This window comes from Phalacrocorax aristotelis, chromosome 3 (genome assembly GCF_949628215.1).
Source record: "Phalacrocorax aristotelis chromosome 3, bGulAri2.1, whole genome shotgun sequence".
Lineage (NCBI taxonomy): Eukaryota > Metazoa > Chordata > Aves > Suliformes > Phalacrocoracidae > Phalacrocorax > Phalacrocorax aristotelis.
In genome coordinates this window covers 110,775,210-110,798,021 of record NC_134278.1, presented here as the reverse complement: position 1 = coordinate 110,798,021, position 22,812 = coordinate 110,775,210, and the positions used below count along the sequence as shown (strand labels likewise).

At 37.2% G+C, this 22,812-nt stretch overlaps 1 protein-coding gene across 2 annotated transcripts in view; it reads left to right on the top strand.

Moving 5' to 3' along the window:
- Positions 1–22,812, top strand: part of SRBD1 (S1 RNA binding domain 1) — a 132,781-nt gene that overhangs the window by 73,778 nt on the left and 36,191 nt on the right. For both annotated transcript variants that reach the window (XM_075089081.1, XM_075089079.1), the window contains exon 18: positions 5,147–5,229. In XM_075089081.1, coding sequence (XP_074945182.1) covers positions 5,147–5,229 — 83 coding nt within the window. The remainder of the gene's footprint in view (positions 1–5,146; positions 5,230–22,812) is intronic.

Below are 22,812 nucleotides of genomic sequence, written 5' to 3'. Positions count from 1 at the left end.
TGCTCTCTTACTTAGAGCAATGCAAAAGGAGAACATTCTAATATGCGATTGTCTGAACACAGAAGTTGGCAGGCTGCCCCCAAAGGAGGCATGATACTTGAAACTATAATAAATTTTGGGTTGTAGTTGACAAGATTTCTGGCTGCTCTTGCACCCAAAATAGTGTGCATGTCTGATTTGGGCCACAATGATTGCTTTAGATCTGTTCCATTGCTGAAGGGAGGTAGGTAGCCTGATTAAGAAGTTAGCACTAATTCTGTCTACGGGCAGCTAACATGGCTGTTGTATAGATACCAGCTAGAGAAATAGCTGGAAGCCTGCTCTCTTGTTTTTGCTCCTCACTGTTGAGAGAGGGTGCTTTGCCCAGTCTTTAGTCTGAAAGGATTTATCCTGAAAACTATTATCAGTATTCCAGACTGAAAACTCTCCTTTTTAAACCCTGTGAAAAATGATATCACTTGCTGTAGGAAGCACTAGTAAAAACAGTTGTGTGATATGTGTGTCTGAGGAAAACAGTCTTAATTTTAAATTTCTCAGTTTGGAATTAAGAGAGATTTGATTTTTTTAAAACAGGAGTAGCTAGATAATTAAGTATGTTTGCAAGTTCATGAGGGCACATCTGCTCATTGGCCATTAGGAAACAAAACATTTTAATATAATTTCTTATTTTCTGTGAAGATCAGACACTGAGACTGACATAAGTTGTGCAAGTAACTCTGATGGAGGCTTTTTGACCACCACACTGTCATTGCACTTCATCACTGACGGGCAAAAATACTTGACTATCTGGAGGGTTTGTCTTGTTAAATAACCACAGTATGGAGTTGAGACCACCAAAAAGTTAAATTACCTTTCTTAGCAAATGGTAGAAAATGTCCTAATGACAAGACAGGATTTCAGTGAATATGCTTTCTGTAATCTTCTTTATTTCTCATTGCATTTGGAGGCAAAGTTCATCTACATTAAAGTCAGAGGACCACCTAGGCCATCCTGTCCGCCCAAGCTTTAAAATTTTACATGGATTTACTGCATGGCAGCACAATATGTTACTATCATTCCAAGTATTGCAATAATGTTTTCTTCTTAATCGACAACTTGAAGCTTTGCATCTATTGGGTGTGCAATTCTTGCGGTGATTTTCTAATAGAGGGCCATGTCATTCTGATCTTAACACCCTGTTTAATTATGAATAGGGTTTTTTTTTCACATTTTACAGACTAGCATATTTTAAGAATGGTATCTCAAACATTTCATATTTGGTCCTGCTGATTGCTTTTGAGAAATCTGACTTTCTGTTTCTGCCCTGGATACCATCATATAATTTATTTTGTATTTGAGCAGAAGTGAAATGTACCTTAACTGTAGAAGTGAGAATGCATTACCTGTTTCATCATCAGTCTTCAAAAAATGCATAGTTTCTAGCCATTCCTAAAATGTATTTTAAGCATATAAGCAAATAGTTTTAGGCAATACCTGTATTAGTGTAATATAGCTTAATATTTAAAAAAAACCAAACTTTTGAAAAACGTTGATTTAGTTTTTTGAGGCGAAAAAGTAAGACCTTCAGGTCTTACACTCTCTGTCTGGTCCGTGGTAGCAGACCTTGCACTTCTGCAGAGTCCTCATGATTTCAGCAGTACGCTGCTTGTGTTGTAAAAGACCAGCCACATGGATCAGATTGCCAGAGCAAAGCCTCATTGCCCCCTGAAAAGGTCTGTCTATTGCAGCATGCTAGTACTGTAACAAAGAATAAGTGGGTTTACCTGTACAAGAGACAGTAGGTGTTATTCTTGACTGAATTTGTGCCTGGAGAGAACGTGGACAACTCCTGCCTCTTCCCTATTTTATTTTCTTTTATTTTGAATTTGAAAAGTTCTGGAATAAAATAGTGGTTTTAGTGGCATTTCCACAGGTCAGCTATCCTGCTGGCAAGGCTGTAGGGGCTGCATCCCTTCAGCTGTATAATTGACTCTTAGTTGATCTTCACGCTTCAATATTGTAACTATTAGGCCTGATCCAGGAAAGCACTTAAATGTCTATGTAACTTTATGCATGTGAATAGTTTCTCTGGTTCCGGTGGGAATACCAATATGCATCTGTGCTGAAGTGCTTTCCTGGATCAGGTCCTACGCCTCCACTGGAAGCCTCCTAGGGATATGACGGCATTGTCAACCTGGCTATTATGACAAGAAGAGTCCAAATTTTACTTTTTAATTGAAGGTTCCCGTGAGAAGGTTATGCTTGGAAAATTCCTGTATCAACCTATCCATGTACTTGTCTATTTTTAAAAGATATAATGAAAGGAGATTTGGACAGTGAGAGATATTTGCTCTCAGTTTAAAATGTAACTTTTTAAATGTGTTTTGCCATTAGGTGGAACTAAAAGAAAATTCTCTAAAACTTTGTATAGCTATTAAACAAGTTGAATTTAAGAAAGCTTGCTGAAAGACAAGTATAGTACCTATACATAGACATAAATGAATTCAGAAGAAATAGTTCTAAATGTTTCCTGGTTTGGATCAGTACTTCCATTGGTGTTTTGTCCGCTTTTGTTAGGTGGCTGGTGATAGGTACCACTAGTATTTCAAAGTAACACGCATGATTGTTACAGGCAAGCATTTCTGTAGTAAGCTATAATTGTGTAAGCAAATACCTTCTGTGATTGTGTTGGTTTTGGGTTTGTTTTTTGACAAGAAGGCATATGTGATGGCCATTCAGAATTCAGAACTACTCTGTCAGAGGCAGGCGCATCAGACGTCACCAGCACAGTGCTTTCTGGGCCTAGCTAGCAAACTGTAATTGTCAGCATATGTTAACATGGATAATAAAGGATATGAAAAGTCTTGCATGACCGAGCAGTGAACTTCGTTTTAAGTCTGCATTTAGAAGTGCTGAACTTTAAAAGTAAAATCTCTAATGCTGTGTTTAATCAATAAACTTTGCATCTGTGGTTTGAGAAGCCTGCATAACTATTAAATAAGTGTTCATCTACCATTTCGGCTTCAAGTATCATTATTTAGTCAAGTCCTTTTCTGAAATGCAATGAAGTCTTTAACGCCCTGCATTGGTGGTTGTTGCTGTTTAAATTAGGGCTGTAAAGATGATTAAATGACTGGAGCACCTTTCGTACAAGGAGGAACTGAGAGAACTGGGACTGTTCAGCCTGGAGAAGAGGAGGCTTGAGGAGATCTTAGGAATGTGTATAAATACCTGATGGGAGGAAATGAATAAGAGAGAGCCAGACTCTTTTCAGTTGTGTCCACTGTCAGGACAAGAGACAATGGGCACAAAGTGAAACACAGGAAACTCCATCTGAACACAGGAAAACACTTGCTGTCAGGGTGGTCAAACACTGGAATGGATTGCCCAGACAGGTTGTGGAGTCTCCATCCACAGAGATATTCAAAACCCAACTGGACACAGTCCTGCACAACCTGCTCTACCTGATCCGTTGGACAAGATGAGGTCTGTCCAACCTAAACAATTCTGTGATTCTGTAAAGGTGTTTATATTTTATCTCTCTCTCATACGTATATGATAATCATGATCATGCTTGTGATTTTACACATAGAGGGGTGTGTGTGTATAAAATCAGCTATTGATGACCACCGTGGATAATTCCAGCTTTCCTGTTTAAACATTATGTACGTACTGTTGACATACTGTATGCACATGCATACAGGCTTACTCCTGACTCTTGTCTATTCTTCCTCTGACCCCTCTTGATATTCTATAAAAATGAATTGAAATATACAATAAATTTTAGGAAACGCTCTTGAAATGACTAATGCCAGCTGTGGGGGTACTTCCGGAGTTAGCTTAAAAAGGATCACAGCTTTCTTCTGTCCCACTGTCTCCCCCTTCCCCCAATCCCCCCCCTCCCCCAGTTTCTGTCATTCTTGCACTAGTGCACGTAGTAGGAAAAGCAGTCTTAGCAGCAAGGCCTGGCCTTGGTTTTATGTTTTGGGTTTTGGGGTGGGGGGTTGTTTGATTTCTGGTTTTTGTTTTTGGTTTTTTTTTGTTTGTTTTGGTGTGGGGTGCTGCGGGTTTTGGGGGTTATTTGTTGGTTTATTTGGGGGGTTTTCTTGTTTTTGTTTGCAGGGGTTTTTTTTTGGTTGTTTTTGTGGGTTTGGTTTTGGTTTGGTTGGTTTTTTTTTTGGAAGACCTTTGGTCCTTTTTTGGAAAGACCTTTGCAGTACTTCCAGACGCTCCTGTTCTTCATCAATGTGTACTTCACTACGTAGAATGCATGTTCTAAAAGCTGCTAAACCAGCCAGCCTGTCCTCACTTAAGAGAAAAAAAGTTTATAAATGTAATATTGATAGAGCGGAACTCTTTCAGTTCAGTATATATGGGAGACAGCACAGTTGCACCAAAGTTGAGAATTTACAAATTGACATTTTGCAAATAAGTGTTTATTCTGACATTTGTGTAAGTAAAGGATTTATCCGTAAATATAGGCTTTGAAAATGCAGTTTTGGTGCAAGATTTGGATTTAGAAGACCAAGTTCTTCCAATATGCTCTTAATGGTACCAGAAATGTTGGAAATTGCTTTGTTTTTTTCTAAATGTGGTTATAATCATGACAGATTGCAAATTGATGTGTTTTGGTATGCAGTTTAGATTAGTAAAGTCCAAGAACCATTTTCTAAGTGAACACTGAATTTTATTGTTGAATTTACATGTACCTTAGAAAATACTGTATTAGATAAGTATGTGGACAGTTACTCCATTATTTTTTAAATGTTTATTTGTTTCTATATTTCTGTGATTTAAGGTTAAAGGATATTTGAGTTTAATTTTAAATGTTATATGTGCATTTTAGTATGGATACAAGGGAAAAATTTAGTGTACTCAGTTCTATTTGTTAACTCTGTGGCCTGAAAAAACATTTTAAATGTCATGATTACAGCTTGAAATCTCCTGAGGTCTTTGCTTGAATTATTCAATTAAATGTTTGATTAATGTACATTTCATGTCCGGTATCTAACAGTGAAAAAGGATTCTGCTATATTATTGATTATTTCCAGGTTAAAAAAAAAAAAAGATATTAAATATGTAGAAGATTTAAAAATATAGCAAAAGCAATTACAGGATTCTAATTTTCAGATAAAACCCATAGTTGTTTTCTAATTCTATTTTTCAGTTTCCATAGCTAGACGTGTCCAAGACCCATTAGCTGAGCTAGTGAAAATTGAGCCGAAACACATAGGAGTTGGAATGTATCAGGTAAGATAATTCGTATAATTTAATCTAACTAATCTATCATGGTATAAAGCAACACCAAAATGCTGCTTTATAATTGTCAACTAGTTACGTCTCCTTTAAAAGACATTGGTAGGGTTGATAGAATGGTAGTAAATACTTAGAAATCATAGACTGCCTCTTTTTTTAATCTCAATTTTTAATGATTGTGAATGAGACTCTGAAATGGCTGTAACCAGATTTATAGTCTATTAAAAACATCAAATCAGACAGGTAACCTGATCTGTAAAGCTTTCTCTTTTTTTGTATTGTTACAGCAATGGGGTTTTAGCTCTTTGTGTAAAATACGATGAGGTATTGATCCTCCATTTAGAAGCCATTAATTTGTACTATTACGTGCATTCCTTCTTAAAGTTTGTAATAAAAGCATTTGTTTTGAAGTTTTCCTTCTAGTAAAGCTAAATTGGAAAATGTTTGACAATTCTTATTTTTATACATTTTTGTAGGTTATTTCTGACAAAAAACTTTTACCTTCAAAAGGTCTTTATGAAGTGAATGGTACTGAGAAGTGGTACATAAGTTATTGTCATTTATAGCATATTGGCATCCATTCAGGAAAGCATTTATGCACGTGCTTAAGTCCCACCAAACATAGGGAAAAAAAGAAAATTCAACATGTGCTTTTCTTCATTTTTGAAACTATAAAATGTGAGTAAATTTGAAAGGCTGGAACAGAGGTCAGAACAGAAAGCACAGAACCGTCTGGATCTGTGCTTTCAGGTTAGCACATGAGAGTTAATGGGATAGAATGCAATTAGCAGCCTAGCATACTTTTCTACCACTGCTAAAGGCGGTGTGATGAAAAAAGTTGCTAGGAAAAATTTCAAAGTATATGTTGCTAGGAAAAATTTCAAAGTATATATCTGGGTTGGTTTTTTGTTGTTTTTTTAAACAATGGAGGTCAATGTTTTAGTTGGTTAAGGCAGTGCTCAGTACTGCTTTTACAAGCCACTTGTATTGCCATAGACTGTATAGTTCTGTCACTTGCTAACTGCGAAACTTATCAGTAAAACTAACTTATTTAATCTTTCAGTATGAACTATACCATAGTTTTTGAGGAAAACTACATTGAAGGACTGAAATACTGTAGATATCTTTAACGTATGTATCCAGATTTCAGTTAAAATGTGCTTTAATGGTGACACCTATAAATCCGGGGGGTGGTCATCTGGCAAAAAGAGGAGCTTCAATCTGAAGCATAGTTGGTCTCTTTACTTGTGGAAACCCACTGCTTTTATTTATAGCAGTAACAGCAATAACAATAATGAGAAGTGGTACAGATTTCTGTTGGTCCTTGCTCTAAGAAAAAAGTATTTAACATAAAAAAAACTTCAAATGCTATGTCAGCACTTTAGTAAGTTGCTGGACACTTTTTTAAACAAAATTTTAAAAAAAATCAATTCCAAAATTGAATATTCTACTATTTGAAGTATACTATGGATTTTTAAGTATTAACAACTTGAATCACTGTTGCTAGAAGGTATTCATTTAGTTGCACGCTACCTACTATGGCCCGCATGCATGTTGTACAAGCATAGATCTAAAGCAAAAAGGCAGGGAGTTGGTGGTCGTTGTACTGTTCTGGGACCATGGTATTATCAGATGAATGTCGCAATGAATGTATTGCAGCAGTTCACTACTGCCTCAGTGACTGAAGCTGGCGTCATTTACTTTGCACAGAAACAGAGCAGGGTAAGTACCTTTCAGGGAAGCTTCTTGATCCGCTAGAGCCACTTTTACAAGTAACAACCCAACTCCATTATTTGTTCATGTCTGAATTGGTCATATGAAAAGCTTCAGAGAAGTTATTCCTGAAATCCTGGTAAAGGTAGAACTCAAAAATGGTTCTTTACCAGCTGTCTGCAGCTTTAAGTCTCAACAAGGTTAGGATGAATCCTCTGAGACAGACCTCCTGTCAGAATTCTTAATGATCACCACAGAAGCTATAAGGTGCTCCTTCAAAGAAGCAGAAATTTTGGAGGTACTAGGGCTTTATGTGACACTGTTGAAAGCAAATTTGTGCTCTTGAAAGCCAATTGAGGAGCTCTGCTCCCTTTGGGTGTGAGTGCTCTCGTGGTGGGGGTGGGGGAAGAGGAATTAAGCTGTTTTGACTGATCTGCCTTCAGAGAGAACAGTCACTTGTTGGCATCTTAAGAGGGCAGGCATGGGAAAAGCTGTTGTCATACAAGGAGTCCCAGAGCAATAGGTGATATAATTCCTCAGAGTGTATCAGATACAGAATTGTATATTATCCAAGTCAATTTCAAAAGTTTTGTTATACTTTAATTTATAACCTAATTGCTAGCTGTAGCTTTTTTTTAATTTCTGGGATGAAATATGCAATGTGCAGTCAAGATCAAAAACACAACAAGCTTTTCACAGAGAAAGTTATTTTCTTAACCTACCATAACTATAAACCTGGGATTTAGGGATGACTTCTCCTTTCTTATACACCTTGCAATTGATATTTAGGCATCTGACAAATCCAGATTTTGGCATTCTTGTCCTGAAGGACAAACAACAATTTAGTCCTGCACTTGGCTTTTGCCTCTTTAGACAGAGGCAGGCTGAGGCTGCGTGCTGCTGCTGACGACTGTGGAAGCCATATAGCGCAAGCACAAGGAGGATGGTGGCTTCTCGAGGGACGGATGCACACTCGCTGTGTGTTGATCAAAGTGTGAGCTTCCTGAAGGAAGGTCCTGCCTTTTCTGCTACTACTGTCTAAGTGCCCTGATCCTTTTCTGGTGCTAGTAATGGCTACATGATGTCCTGGCTTGGCATAAGGGAGAGGCAGCTGTGCATAGCTCAGGGGAGGAGTTCAGCTGGGACTGCTGCTTTCACAGCAGCCTGAGTTTTGATTGACCTGGGACACGGCCTCTCTATTGGTTTAAGATAGCCAGAGATCCCAAACAGCTCTATTTGAAAGCCAGTTGCCAAGACAGATTAATTTATCTGTCTCTTCTGGGAGGTTTTTTCTGAGAGATCACAGTGAGAGACTGGCAAAGCAGAATGTGCCTGACCAAGGCTGTAGCTTTTGTAATGGGACTGCGACACAGAACATTGTATGTTCAGCTGAGTGACCCCCTTGGGCAGGAGCTGCTAGCTGCCATCAGTAATGAGAATGGTGCTACAGGAAAGTGAAGTGGTCGTGTAAAAACTGCTGCTCACAATTATGAGCTTTCGCAAAGTCTGTGGAGTGTGCGGGGCCCCCCCACAGCTAGAGTACTGGCTGAAGGAGTTGTCTTCTGTAGTCACTGCTTCCATGGGATTTTGGATCCCTCCCATCTGGCTTCTTGGTACTTCATGTGCATGTTTGTGAGGATATTGGTGTGTTCTAGCTTTTCTAGTGCAAGTTTTCCAAGCAAATCTGCTCATTTGGGTATGAATACTTCGGGTATGGAAATACAAGTTTCCAGGTGGTGTAAGATCTCTGTAAACTGAGTCCCGTCAGTTGGGATTTGTGTTTACTTATTTTAGCTGACAGAAAAATTTGAAACTTGTACTTGACCACCTGCTTTTATTCTCATTTCAAGTTATGATTCTGAGTTTGTGCACTACCAAGAAAATTAGGTTTGTCAGAAAAATAAACAGGGCCTGGATCTCCTAACAGGTATTTACTTAAACAAAGAGAAGCACAACCTGATTTATTAGGGCCTCTCTCAGACTAAATTCCAGTTGCCTAAATGTCCTTGTCTTCCTTCATCTTTATCTCATTAGGAAGATTGTTCTTTGCTCCCAGACAGGAACCTAGCCAAAATTAATTTATCACCTTCAGGCCATATTACTATGATTTCTTCTGTAGTTGAAGATGATGCCCAGACTCTGCCTGATACAGAATATGTTTGCCTTGCCACCTCCCCATGCCAGTTCAAAGATAAATTCCTATTGGGGAAGAAGCAGTTAGTGACTCAAGTCTTTATTATGCTGCAAACTGAATTTTGGCTGATGAATTACCACTACAGTTGTAATGATCTTGGAAGATGTAGATAAGAGCTGAGAACAAAGCTGCTTCACAAAGACTGTGGTTAGGGAATTGAATTCCAGAGCAACGAAAATGAATAAAAAGTAAAAAAGATGCCTAAAGAAGAAAAAAAAAAATCCTTCCTTTAATAGAAACCCAACTTTTCATAGGAGGATAAAACAGCACTAGCATAAACTTTCTGTCCACCAGTCCCCATCAAAGACAAATAGCCTCAGGTAAAGGGGGAATTAAAATAATGAACTTTTAAAAAGTCAAAACCTGAATCTGTATTTTAAGGCAGAGAGAGAAGAAATAAAGCTAAGGGACTATGTTAAGTATGGTTGGTATTTTGCTGTTTGTTTAATGTGCAAAATCCCTGGATGCTAAAAAAACCTAGTAACCTCTAGGGGAGGAGCTAGGTGGAGCTCAAACTCACCTGTAGCCCAAGAACAAAATATATGGTGTGTGTTGAAGGATCAGAATTTTTGACAAGTCATGTATAATATTAAAAAATGTGTACAATGTCTGATCTTGAAAAAGCAACATCCTGTTTGGTCTTTGTAATTTTTGGAGAGCAAAAATCTCTTAACGATATATTTTTGTACACGGTAACATCTTTGCTGTTTAACACATTTTGAAAATTAACATCCCAAAAGGATGGAAGAGGTAACCTCTGAAGTGGGAGGATACTTGATTCCAGATGGAGCTGGAACATTTTGTGTCAAATAAATAAGATTTCTAAACAATACTTTTAAGTAGCAATTCCTTCAGGAAAAAAAAAATGTTTGAGCTAATTCTTGGTTTATTTTCTATATAATGCTGGAAAGTCCTGACCAAAGGAGAGTTTCATAAAGCCTAGTCTGAATGCCTAATAATTATTAAATTCAGAAATGCATCTTCTGTCCCTGTTGTCGTTCTTCCTCTCATTACTGAAGTGCATCAGTTTTGCATTTGATTATTACCTGTAGGACGTTTTAGTATTTCAGTTGAAATTTGGTATGCCTTTTAGGCTTGGGTTTTTCCCCCCAAAAGATGGATATGCTTTATTAAATTACAATTTAACTGTAGGGAACACTTCTAATCAGATATGCGGCCTCTTTAATAGGACCACTTCTGTCATAATTGGTATTGTGGATATAAACCAGTTTAAAATCTGCAGCCAGCTAGTTAATAGCAAGGCATCTCACTGAAGTCATATCTTGGTTCCTGTTGGAAAGGAGGGAGGCTTTTTTCCTTTCTCCTAGAGGCCATGAAGAACACTGTCTGCCATTGCAGGCCATCCCTGAGTGGGTCTTTCCCTCCCTGCCTCAGTGCCAAACCGTACTCATGCTGATGAGGGGGCAGTGGTGGAAGGATGTTACTGGCCTCTCCTGCACGTGGCTGAAACTGCATGTAGCCCTTTTAGTTCATTGCATTCTTGAATCATCATTTTTCTCCTTTGAAAGATGTGTGTCATCACCTCTATCAAGTCTTTCTAACCCTTCAGTGGCTGCCTGTAGTTGACAGGATGGGTGTTAGAAAGGTTAATGTCATTTTTGACAGTAGTATAATTTCAAATCTTATTATTTTTCTGCATACTCATAATGAAAATTATTTTTCTGGCAAACTGACTGGATATTAATGCTTAATAGCTACTAATTTTGGAGGTATTTGGGAGGTGAACTATGGCAAAATTTTAGAAATGCAGGGATCAAAGGGACCTCAAGGGTATCTCTAAGTGCAAGAGTAAGATCAAATACAATTGAGTCAGCCTGATACAACCGTGGGCTGAACAAACCCACAGCATTATTTCCATTTGTTGTCTTTCCTGCAGGAAGAGCTGATTCTGCCTTGCCCTGCAGGTGTTTGTCAGCCTATTTTTACAAAACCCTAGCAAAGATAACTTGGTAGCTTTATTTGTTAAGCCTTTTGAGGCTTAATAAACTTCAGATATGTTTCTTTAATATCTAAACCAATATTTTGGGTAAAATAAATGTATTTTTTGCTAACAATGGAAGTGTGAAATTAGTGTTTAACTAGGAAGCTGTCAGCAAAAAATGCTGCAAAGTAGTTGGTGATTACAAACAAGAGTTGTTTAATCTGAACATTGGCCGTTTCAAAGACTCAGTGTGTGGTTTAAGAAAGTATTTGTCTTCATTTTTCCTTCGAATACATAGTTTTTAATGGTGAAATATAAGAGACTGTATCTTTCTTGGTATTTGATTTTAGTTATATATCCTTTGCATAGTATGTTTTTATCTAATAACATGGAGCAAAGTATTGGAGCTGGCTGATTTTTCCAGTTAGAAATGTATATTTTTCACTATTTAAGAACTTTATTTCACTTGTCTATTTTTTTGGTTAACTAACCCATAGGGTATATGAGTAGTTAGGTGTGTTACTTGGATAGCATAGGAGAATCACTCCTCTATGATGTGAGACTATGATGACATATAATGTGCAAGAAGGTCTCCTTTTTTTTTTTTTTAAAAAATCTCCAAGGTGTGATTGTCAAAACAAGCTCAAACTTGAGCTTGCTTTATTAATCGTATTAAAACAAATTTGTGTTGGTTTGCAACTTAAGGAATTGCAAATTAAAGAAATGTGATGTCTTACTAGGTGAGCAGTGCTTTACAGTGTGTGATTCGTGTAGTTCCTGTGGAAACTCAGTTCAGCAAGAATGTTGTTTGCTGGTCAGAGTTGTAGGTCGCAGGTTTCAACACCCAGTTGAACAGCCTGTCCACAAAATGCTTCGGCATTCCTTCTGTACTATTATACTCACTTTATACATACAGTTAGGCAGTGAACCTCCTGCAATTTTGTGGGATTGCTTATGGTTTTCTGTACTTTAATTGAAATGGTTGCTTAAAGAGAACCTTTGCTTAAAAACACTAGGTGTCTAAGGAGACCAGTGCCCAGTTCTATATGTCTCCCAGTAATTAGACCACTTATTAATGAGTGTATGTCGCTCCTTTTTGGCAGTATTTGGCAACCGGTTAATTATGGGTGTACCTTAAGTTGAAAAAACTTATAATAGGAAATACACTGGTGGATTGGAGTCTGGCTGAAACTGTAGGGTATCAGGAGAGGAACTGGCTATTCTGATATTAAAGACAGACCTAAACAACATAGAGTAAAGGACATGTTGCCACTGTTGTAAATAAAAATATGTATGATACTAAGTGGACAAGTTCTGGGCTGCTTCTGAATTGCATCTCTTCTCTGAATGAACTCACTGGGACTTGAAAGACGGGGACATATGGGATAGTATTTCACAGTGCTTTTAGCTCTGCTCCTCAGTAAAGGAAACTCAAATGTCTCCTGTGAACCTGTAGGCTGCTGCAGAGAGACTGTTGTCACAGAATGTTTTTGCAGTGCACCGCAAGGGATTGCTTGCTTAGAAATTTTGAGAAAAGGGAGAAGGATACTCTAAGTTTTAACGTGCAAAAAAAACTTTTTGAGGGATGGGGTGTGGTGGTTTTACCTATAAAATATTGTTAAGAGCAGGCGAGAAACCCAGTGTCTTGTCAGTAGGGAAAAGGCATTGTTTTGTTTTGTTTAAAGTGGATATGTAGGCTGGTGAATACGTTTATGCTTAATGCAGGATTTTTAACACCCAGCAACTTACAGAATCCTTAACTGTCATGTATTAGTAGTGAAGCATTATGTCTGTGAGGAAAGCAAGCAAAAATCATATGTGTGTTTTGCCCAACATAATTTTTAGGGTAGATTGTGTGCTTTTCATTTTGAAAAGTAAAGCCCTGTGAGCCAAGCCATCTGACATCCATAGGAGCAAAATCCTTGCAGACAGCTTTGTCAGGGAGAAGTAATCACCCCGTAATGTGTTTTGTATGCTTCCCCACCCCAATGAAGTAGGTGTGCAAAACTTAAGATTCCTTTTCAAATAAGTTACACCTCTGGCAAGTTTGGGTCATTTAATCTTGAGCAGCAGTTTTGCTGGCTGCCAGGGATGATGTATATATCCTGTGACTTGGCAGAGTCTTTCTGGTTGTGTCTACCTATTCTCTGCCTGGCAAAGAGAAATCAACTGTCCTGTCAGCAAAGCACAATAAACTTTCGCTAGTCTGTTATGGCCAGTTATAATAAAACAAGGGAATATAGAAAGAAGGTAACGGTTGTGTTATTAATGATTTTAGCTAGTACACTCTGTATATTTCCTAGCATCTCCAAGAAAATGTGCCAGCTTGCTGAGGTGAGATACTGCCCCTTTAAGGAAATGTAGGAAAATGTGTGTATGTGTATTTACAAGAGCACAGAGGTATTACTGCATCTGCACATGTCACTCACGACGCTGCCGGTGGACTGCATCTCTTACTGCTGTCACCAAAAATGCACTGTAGACAGCATTTGAAAACTTGTCAGAGATGTCCTTTGTAAGCAACCTGAACTGCAGGTAAATTTTAGACATTACTGCTAATAATCCCCCTCTTGCATTGCTGCTGTTTATTAGTGGAAAGTTGGTATCTGCATATGTGGGGTTTTACAGAGCTGCTGAGGTTTTAGCAAAAGTAGGAAAGTTTCAGAAGTGAGGTGGGATGATCTAAGGGTGTTGATAGAAAACAGCTGCTGGACAGATTTGCCCTCCCTTGTCAGTTTGTTTCTGATTGCTTAATTACCAGCTGTCCTGGCAGAAGTTTGTCAAGAAGTTTTTTGTTGCCATATGACAACAGACCTGGTGCAAACTCTCTTGTGTGATTTGTGCTCTAATTGGAATAAAATTATACATGTTATTGTTCTCGAAACATAGGCGTAAAGGTTGTTTACTTCCAGACTACCACAAAAGTGGCAGATAAGAGCTCCTGAGCAGAATTGCCCTGCTATAGGGTACTCTTTCGCAAACCTGTTTAATGTTTCAGTTTGATTCCCCCCCCCCCGTAAATGTGCTTGGGCTAGTTCAAACACAGGCGAGCTGAGTTACGATGCAGCCAGGCAGATTTAACTCCTGCGAGAGACTGTGCTGACGTGGGAGCCAAGTGGCAAGAGGAGCAAAGTGGGAGTTGCGAGGCTGGGATCCTGCAAATTGGCTTGATGCGGTTTCTCAGTATGTTGGTTTGGAAGTGCTTGGTTGACTAAAAGCTGAAAGAGAAAAAAGGATGATAAAGTCTATCTTTTCAAAAGTATTTTGATTGAACAGCTTCTGAAATGTGTGCGATGCTGTTGGGTTTCCTGTTTACATTTCAAGTGTTTAACAGCTTTAAGTGAAAATACACAGTTTTAGCAATGAAAAATTGTTAAACTCCTTTCATTTAGTTTCATTTAAATTTTCATAACTTAAGTTCTTTACATTTTTTGAAACATTCTTAAAAATACTAAAGTGAAAAAACAACCAGAGAGGCGCGGATTACTCTTGGCATTACCTATATCCATGATGTGATATTTGCGTTCATAGAACTTGTGTTTCAGGCTCAAACATTCATCTTTTATGTGAAGTAAGTTGAACTTTAAGATGCGATTTTAATGTAAATATTATAATGATGAAATTGATTAATCTACGACCATAGTAAAAGCATCTCTCTAGTGTCCAAAGTCAGGTAAAACTGGCAGTGGGGATGTGAATTGCTTGCTTTGAAAGTGTGCGTGGGGTCAATTTAAACATCATGAATGTAAATATTATTTGTTAGTGGAATTCCATAGTCACTGCTTGCTGTGCAGTGGTCATCTTTTGCATCTGTTGTTTTGGTTTCATGAATTAACAGTATATTCATTTGACTCATAAGGAAAAATACTAATATTATTGTACTTTTGAGTGATTCCATGTGAGTTCATAGCACAGCAGCTGTTGACTTGATATCCAAAATTCTGGAATCAGCAAAAAATTTGTATCCACCTTCAGTTGGAGGCCATAAGTGGCAATAAAATTCTGATGATGTTTTAAACCCATAAATGGTTTGTTAATATATGTGGTTCTAGTTGTAGATATTATGTAAAATAACTTGGTATGTTTCACACAGGAATACAGAAAATAATTATTCTTACTTAGTTTGAACAAGTACCAAATTGTGGAATGCTGCAAGACCTCTTTCATAGCTTCACTTGAGCTATGGGTTTATTTTTCTCAGTAACTGTAACTGATAAAAATCCTACATTATATGTTTAAATTGTGGTGCAATGTTAGTGAACATATTTTTTTGAATATTGGATCTGTGATGTAATTTTTTGCTCTCTTCCTTAAAATCAGACGAACTTAGGAAGAATTTAAGTTAGTGTTGCTGTCCCTCGTGATAATCCTGTGACGTTATGTCATTCAGTAGATATCACTGAAAAATGTACTCTCGTTTCACTAAGAAACAACGTAGCGTATATCCGTGATGTTTTGTAATTTGTTGCTTTTTAGATTTTTATCTTGTTAATAACACTTTTTCTAACAAACAGTTTTGAAAAAATCATTTTAGAAACGAAAATCGTCTTTCACTAGACAGTGATTAATATCTGTGACCTTTATTTTTGGATCAGGAACATAAATATACACTTTTTTCTGTGTCAGTCATTGTCTAAGATTTCATCTTTGTTCTGCTTTCCATTACATACCATGAATTATATGAAATTAATTTAATCGCTACTCCAAACAGAAATTAAATGTGCCCTAATCCAGAGTTACGTTGTTTGCTTTTACAACTGTAAGTCATAAGTAATTAATTTTCCTTGGAAAATTAATTCACTTACCATTCCCAGTAGCATCATATGTTGACACAGGGTTATAGATAGTTTAATATTTTTGTTCAGCATGTTGGCCTCAACTTTGGAAGACCTTAAAGCAAAACAAATTCAAATTTACTCAACTGTATATAATTCAGGGTTATTTAAAGTGAATGTTGTCTTTATTGCTGTCAACCAGCTGACAATGATGATTCTAAAATTATATTCAGTCTTCTAGAAACCTGAAGTCTATGGACAGATGTGAGTTATTTCTTTAAAAAAAGAAGTTGGACATTTGGATAACATGGCCACTGGAATGCCATCAGTAGTAGAAAAATTTAGCTCCTCGGAGAGCATAACTATATATCACAAAGCCTTGTGCTAGAGGCAGTTTTTTTCAACATGCCTGATGTTGCTTGAGACGCTAGTAGGTGATTCGTTATTCCCTAAGTTGACTTAATTTGGAACATTGTTTTGTTTCCTATATTGTCGTGTACAGCAGGACAGCTTGTTGCAGTGCCAGAGGGGAGTGTGGACACTTGTGTGGGTGGCCCTGCTGCCCACAGCTGACTCTCCTTCAGAGATGGCATTGAGTAGCGTGGGCCCGAAGTCTTCCGGAATGAGAGAGGCAGCTTTTAAGTCTAATCTTTCAAGTTTGCCAGGAGGACATTTTTTCTTTTCTGTGCAGCTCCATAAAACATGGTGTTTATTACTTTGGTTTATTTTTATTTTTTTAAGTCTCCTGGGTGAAACTCCAGTGACGGCAGTGTTGCAGTTCAAACAAGCAAGGCTTATTTTATAAATGTCCCTTTGTGGGTTGGTGGCTGCATTTTGCTTGAATGCAGGGGGTCGGTATCAGTGGTGTTTAATTTAGAATTTTGGGGGGTGGGAAGTAGAAATTGATATTTAATTCCAGTGTAAAGTTACTGCTAGAGCAGGCATAAATATATTATTGTATTAGCAATCACAGGAAGAAAATAAACCATGAGCACATTGACAGTATACAGCGGTATGGCAGACGTGTAAAATAAAACAGTAAATGGAAGAAAATATTTTTCCAGATGCTTTTTTCACCACGATATGTTTTTATCAAGTCAAAAGTGTACAGAAAATTATTCTACTAATCTAATTAGGTCCTACTAATTGTGCCAGCAAAGGTAAATTCATCTGTATAGAGCAAAATTGCATATAAAGAAATATGATCACACTCATCTCATACAATTTCTTATACATACATGCATGTATATGCAACATCGATAAATGTGGTGACAGAGAGCTCCGTTAAATTCTGTATCTGTTACTTTCAAATTAAATTATTTTGAGTTTCCTGGTTCTACATAAGACATTTAATGCCACTGTGTGTATCTGTTAATGTAACTGGTCTCAGTAGGTATTGCTAGCTGTTTCATTATTTTGGCTTAATTACTTTCAAAAGGCTTCGCTATGGTATTTGAAAATACAAAATCTCCTGCAAAGAAAATGTAAATCTGGTGAACTGAGTTGGGCCACGTACTTCTCCTTGACAGTCATGTGTGTTACCGAAGCTGCATCCTACCTACTGTTCATGTCCTCCTGTCATTTTTAACAAAGCGCAACTCTTACTGAGCCTGCAAAAGTTTTTAATTTCTTCATTTTCACCTACTCTGTGATACAGTGTACCTTCCATCTCAGGAAAATGAGAAGCAAGCACCAGCTCTATCCTTTTCTTATCCTTTTTTGCGGGAGCTGGTGCTGATTACACATAGAGGCAGCAGGCTCAGGACACCCTGCTCCAGCGTAGCAGCATTCTCAGTTACCTTTCTGTGGTACTGTTATCTATGTAATATATGTAGCAGTGGTGTGTATAGAATATTTTGGGAGCCAACCAAAGGCTGTGGCTGTTCCTGCAAATCTCTTGGCAGTGGCAGTTTGCCTTTCTTTTGGGAATATTCCCATTCATTTTATGATGACAGTGATTGTCTAAATTTGCAAGAAAAATGAAGTTAAAAAAATTATTGTTTAATAAAAATCTGCAGAAAATATTTCTTCAGGCAAAATTTATATTTTGAGCTCAGCTGTAGTTTTGGATTAGATAATTCAGAGTTGGCACTAATTCTGAAAAAAAACATTGAGCTATAAAGTACAATAGGAAAAAGCGCAAGAAGCACGAACAAATGTGTACAGTGTCTCCTAATGTAAGTGCCTGGCTCTTTGGAGGCCACCAAGAAGTCTACAGTGATTGACGTGCATTCTGGCGAAGCCTCCCCCCCCCCCAACAGTGTTGAAGTCACTCAAAGTGTATAGACAAAGCTGAGTGAATACCAGTTTCCCCAGTACAGGGGCTATTTTTTCAGGAAGTCTAACTCAAACCAGATGTTTTGCTTAGACCTAGAGTTTGTTGCTGCCAAGCATCTCATCAGAGGTCAGAGTTCTGGGCTCAGGGCCCTGCTAGAATTCTTTCACAAATTGCTATTCGGTGAGGTTTTAATCCTAATGGAAAGAATAATGTGCTTGTAAAATCTGCAGTTATTACAAACACAGTATACATATTGTGGACTTCAAATGACTACATATTTCATTCCCATAAACAGGGAATGCAGATGAATGCAGTGTGTAATAGTTTTAGACATTCAAACTTAAACCAAGTATATAGTTTATACTACTGTTAACCATTTGCATTCTTAACACTCCTGTAAAATGAATAGTAATCTTGACTTAACGATTGGCAGCTCAAAACAAAACAAAACGAAAAAACCTCCAGCACGTTTTGACTTGTAAGCTGTTTCCTGAAGTAAATAGGAAACCTTATGTTTTTGAGAATGTTCAGAAAAACACTCTGCTTGCTAAGGCACCAAGTTTGGCACTGTTTGTTTCTTTCCTTCTTTCCTTTTTTCTGTCTCAGGTTTTAAATAGTTTGGGAGCAACATTTTATGCTCAAGATAATCTTGCTTTAACTATTTCTTCATATAGCTAATTATTCATCTACAGAACCTCAAAGTAGACTGTATATACTCCAGCTTAATTAAAAACAAATGCTGGTGATAAAGTGATAAGAACATGAACCACTGATGAAAAATCTCATACTCTTTTTGTCTTCCTGTTGGGAGCATTATTGATAAACTTCTGCTGTGATTCTACTGAAGTGAGGTTTGAGTATAAGAAAAAAACTCAGGTAACTACTAGGGTGCTGGAGAAATGCAGCTTGAAAGAGCATGAAGAATGAGATTTTGGATATCAGAAATTAATGTATGCTATAGGAAACAGTACTACAGTGTGGCATTGGATGATGCAACTGATATCTCGGTACGGTGAGGCGATAGTGATGAGCTGTTAGAGTTCTTTGTTGTGTAGCATATTTGTTTTCAGTGAACACTGCTGAATGGTATCTGTTGTTTTCCAACTTGGATAATGCTTCAAACTTTTAATTCTTATAAATGTGTTCAGTTATATTTAGTATAACTGTGCCGCTTCATCTAATTCCAGTTTGTGAATTTTCTGTAACTCATAAATGTGTTTTTATTTTGGTAAGAATTATAATTTAAGAAAAAGGTGGTGTCACTCCAAAGAGTTAATGTTATCTCATTCACATGATGATCATAAGTCAGTGATAATCACACTGGGAAGGAGGTAAATATGTATAAGGCAATATGTCTATGTTAATACTCTGAACTTTGAGACAAGCTGAGGTGTTAATCTACTGTACAATTTATCAACTTCTAAAATTATTTTTATTATTTGATAAGAACTGCATAATGAATATTGATGTTACAGTACAGGTATTATCTTTGGGGGGGGCAGGGGGAGGAATCTTTTAAATACTCGTATAACTCTTCAGTAAGACTCCCTACCGGCTAAATTTGTTTCACAGCATTGAATATAGAGAATTGTGAAATAAATCAGTGCTACATCAATCTGGCTATTGAATAAGAAATTGATGAAGCTGGTATTTCGATAGCAAACTAATTTTCAGATATAGTGTGCATTTTTCAGAGAACAGGAAAAATAACTTCATTCCTGTTATATTCTTAAAAAAAGGAGAATGTGGCCAAAGCGTTGTTGCTAAGTTTCTTTTCCATTATAGCATATGCTTGTTTAAGTAATATTTCCCCCTCTGTTTATTGAGTAAAAATGACTTGGGTTTGGATGCATAGAACTGAATTAGAAAACTTGTTCTTTTGGTGGGTAGAAAATAAATTTTAACTTTGTTCTGTTAGACTCTGCATTTTGATTAACTGAGACTGGCTTTTCTGTTTAATAAATGCATAAAAACCCATGAAGACATACCACTTTTATTGCAAGTTGGATTATCTTGGTGCAAGCTGCTGCTTCAAGGTGAGAAAGCGCATATTAAACGTATTGAAAGCAATATGTACAACCTAATCATTCAGATGCAATAAGAAAAAGTGGAGGCAAACTGCAATCTTAATATGAAGAAGCTTCTTCGTATTAATGAGTTTCCATTTGCCAATAATTCTGTCATTTGTAACTTGAATCATTCATCACCCCTGCAAATGGTTCTTTCAAGACATTATTTGCAATTTTGTCTTGTGTTTTTGTCCTTGATGTTGTGAAAATGACCATCTACTGTTACAGGAATGAAAAGGGATCTCATTCAAACATCTTTTGTGTTTCCACTTTCAGTGAAAAATGTTTTTCAAACCTGCAGCTGGTTATTTCTGCAGGAGTTCCCACTTATATTCAGGTTTGATTGACATTTTGAAATGGCAGCTTTTCATGAAAAGCTGTTAACTTGTAGAATTTGGTTATGGTACTAAGACAGACTGACTTTGTTCTACTGTTGGGGCCTGTCCAACCTAAACACAACCCTGCATCTGAATTTAATAGTGCTACTCAGCACAGGGAGCGTGAGCTTTTTTTTCTCTTTTTTTTGTTTTTTAACACTGGTGCTTCTGATGTGTTTTTGAACCTGACCTGATAGGTACTCATCCTGGTACCTTTTCTGTCAGTAATTGGGTTAATTGGCATTCTCCTTCTTTCACCCTTTCCTGGGCTAGCAGGTTGTGCTAGGTCGTGCTTCCATAATTTGAGTGGTGGAATATATTTTTATTTTACATGATTAGAATAAGTGGAAAATGTTTTTTAATGACTGTACAAGTACTACAGTGTCTGTCTTAAGATAAAAGTTACTATCTGCAGCCTTTATTGCTATTTATTTTTGAAGTTTTGGGTGTCAGGGCAAACTTATGGTATTAATAAATGTTCTGAGCAATAATTACTGAATTAATTTCCAGTCAAAAACTGAGAAAGCAGTGCATAACATAAATATTCTGCCCTTGTCTTTACCGAGTTGGTCTTTAATATTATGCCAGAATGTTGAAAATGGGAAAGGGAGACATTATGTGAAATCAGTTACCCTCTGTGTTTCTTGCCAAGCTTCTAAATAAGGATATAAATGTATCCATATACATTAGCTGAGAGGAAGAGGAGTATTTTTAAGTTTGAAACAGATCACTATTTACATAAGGGAACTGAAAAAAGTATAGATATAAGCATCCCGGCATCGATCGCTGATGTCTACTGTTGTTTTACTTGAGTGTGAGAAGTAAAACGTGGGAAATACTTGGGGTTTTCCACAGATTAACGGTACAGCACTGTAAGAGTAAATTTATGTAACGTACAAGGGAGCATTTGAATCTTGTTTTATAAGGAGGTAATAGTGTCATTTGATTAAAAGTGATGGTACGTTGTTGAGCTGCTGATTGATTAAAAAAACTTAGTTTCTGTATTCCATAGTTAGAATTTCTGATCAACTATTCTCTTAGCTGACTAACTACTTTTTTAGAAAAAGCTTCTCTATAGATTTTTACCTACACAGTGATACACAAACTGATATCCAACCCCATGCTAAGTGTAGTTCACGTAGGATGCTGAGATGGTAATGTAAAATATGTGCTGCTTATGCTGTCTCTGCAAATGTCTCCTGTCATTTGTGACATGGCACTCGTACAGCCACATTTTGATTAATATTAAAAACCACGTGTGTTCTTGCTGTGAAATAAAATATTTTCTTGATCCTTTTCTTTAAAATGATTTGACTAAGTGAAAGTGAATGTTTTCTCACATGCCTGTTTTGTGGTTCCTAAATTTTAAAATTATTTTTTGAGTATCATCTAGAAGATAAATTTTATGGGAAGAACCAATGTTTACAGTTCTGCCCCATAATTTTTAACAAATGCTTGCGAGCTTCATGTGAGCTGTCAAAGTAAAAGCAAAAGCATCCTACTTGCCACCCAAACGTTACTGTTAAAAGCTGCTACATGCCACCGCTATTCTTCCAAGCAAAGACAGAATACATGGGTACAAACTTTTCAGTATATCCTTAAGGTCACTGTGAAATACTAGACCGATTGAATTAAATGGCGTACTGCCCACTGACTTTAAATGGAGCCAGGATTTTGCCCTTTAACGCTATCAAACCCTAAGGGCAAGCAGATTTCATTCTTAGACAGACCAAACATGGCAGTGTTTCAAAGGGAAGTTGAGCTGTTGCGCAGTTTGACCCAAACCCTGCAAAATGCAGAGGGCAACATGGGGACCTTTGACTGCACTTGGATGTACAAGGAGTGCAAGCAAATGGCTACTGTCCTGTTGGATGCAGTGGAAAGTCGTCACCATTTTGAAATGCTGTCTTCTATGTCATTTTCTATAGGAAAACATTCTTTTCATGTGTTATTGATTGCAAATGAACATTCTTCGCTTAAAAATGGGTAGGAGAATACAAAGAGCAGGAGAGACTAACCAGTGTGCTGGTTAGTTCCCATGCAGAGTAAAACAGGTTGGATTTTTAAGACTCTCCCAGCACTAGGACTAAACATTTCAAATTGATACTTATTATTATTATTTATTATTATTATCTATTTAATAGTAACTTTTTCTGGTTTCCCTTCTTCAGTATTCTGGGGTAAATTTCCAATAATGTGTATGGTCATTTTATATGGTGTCTTTTTTTA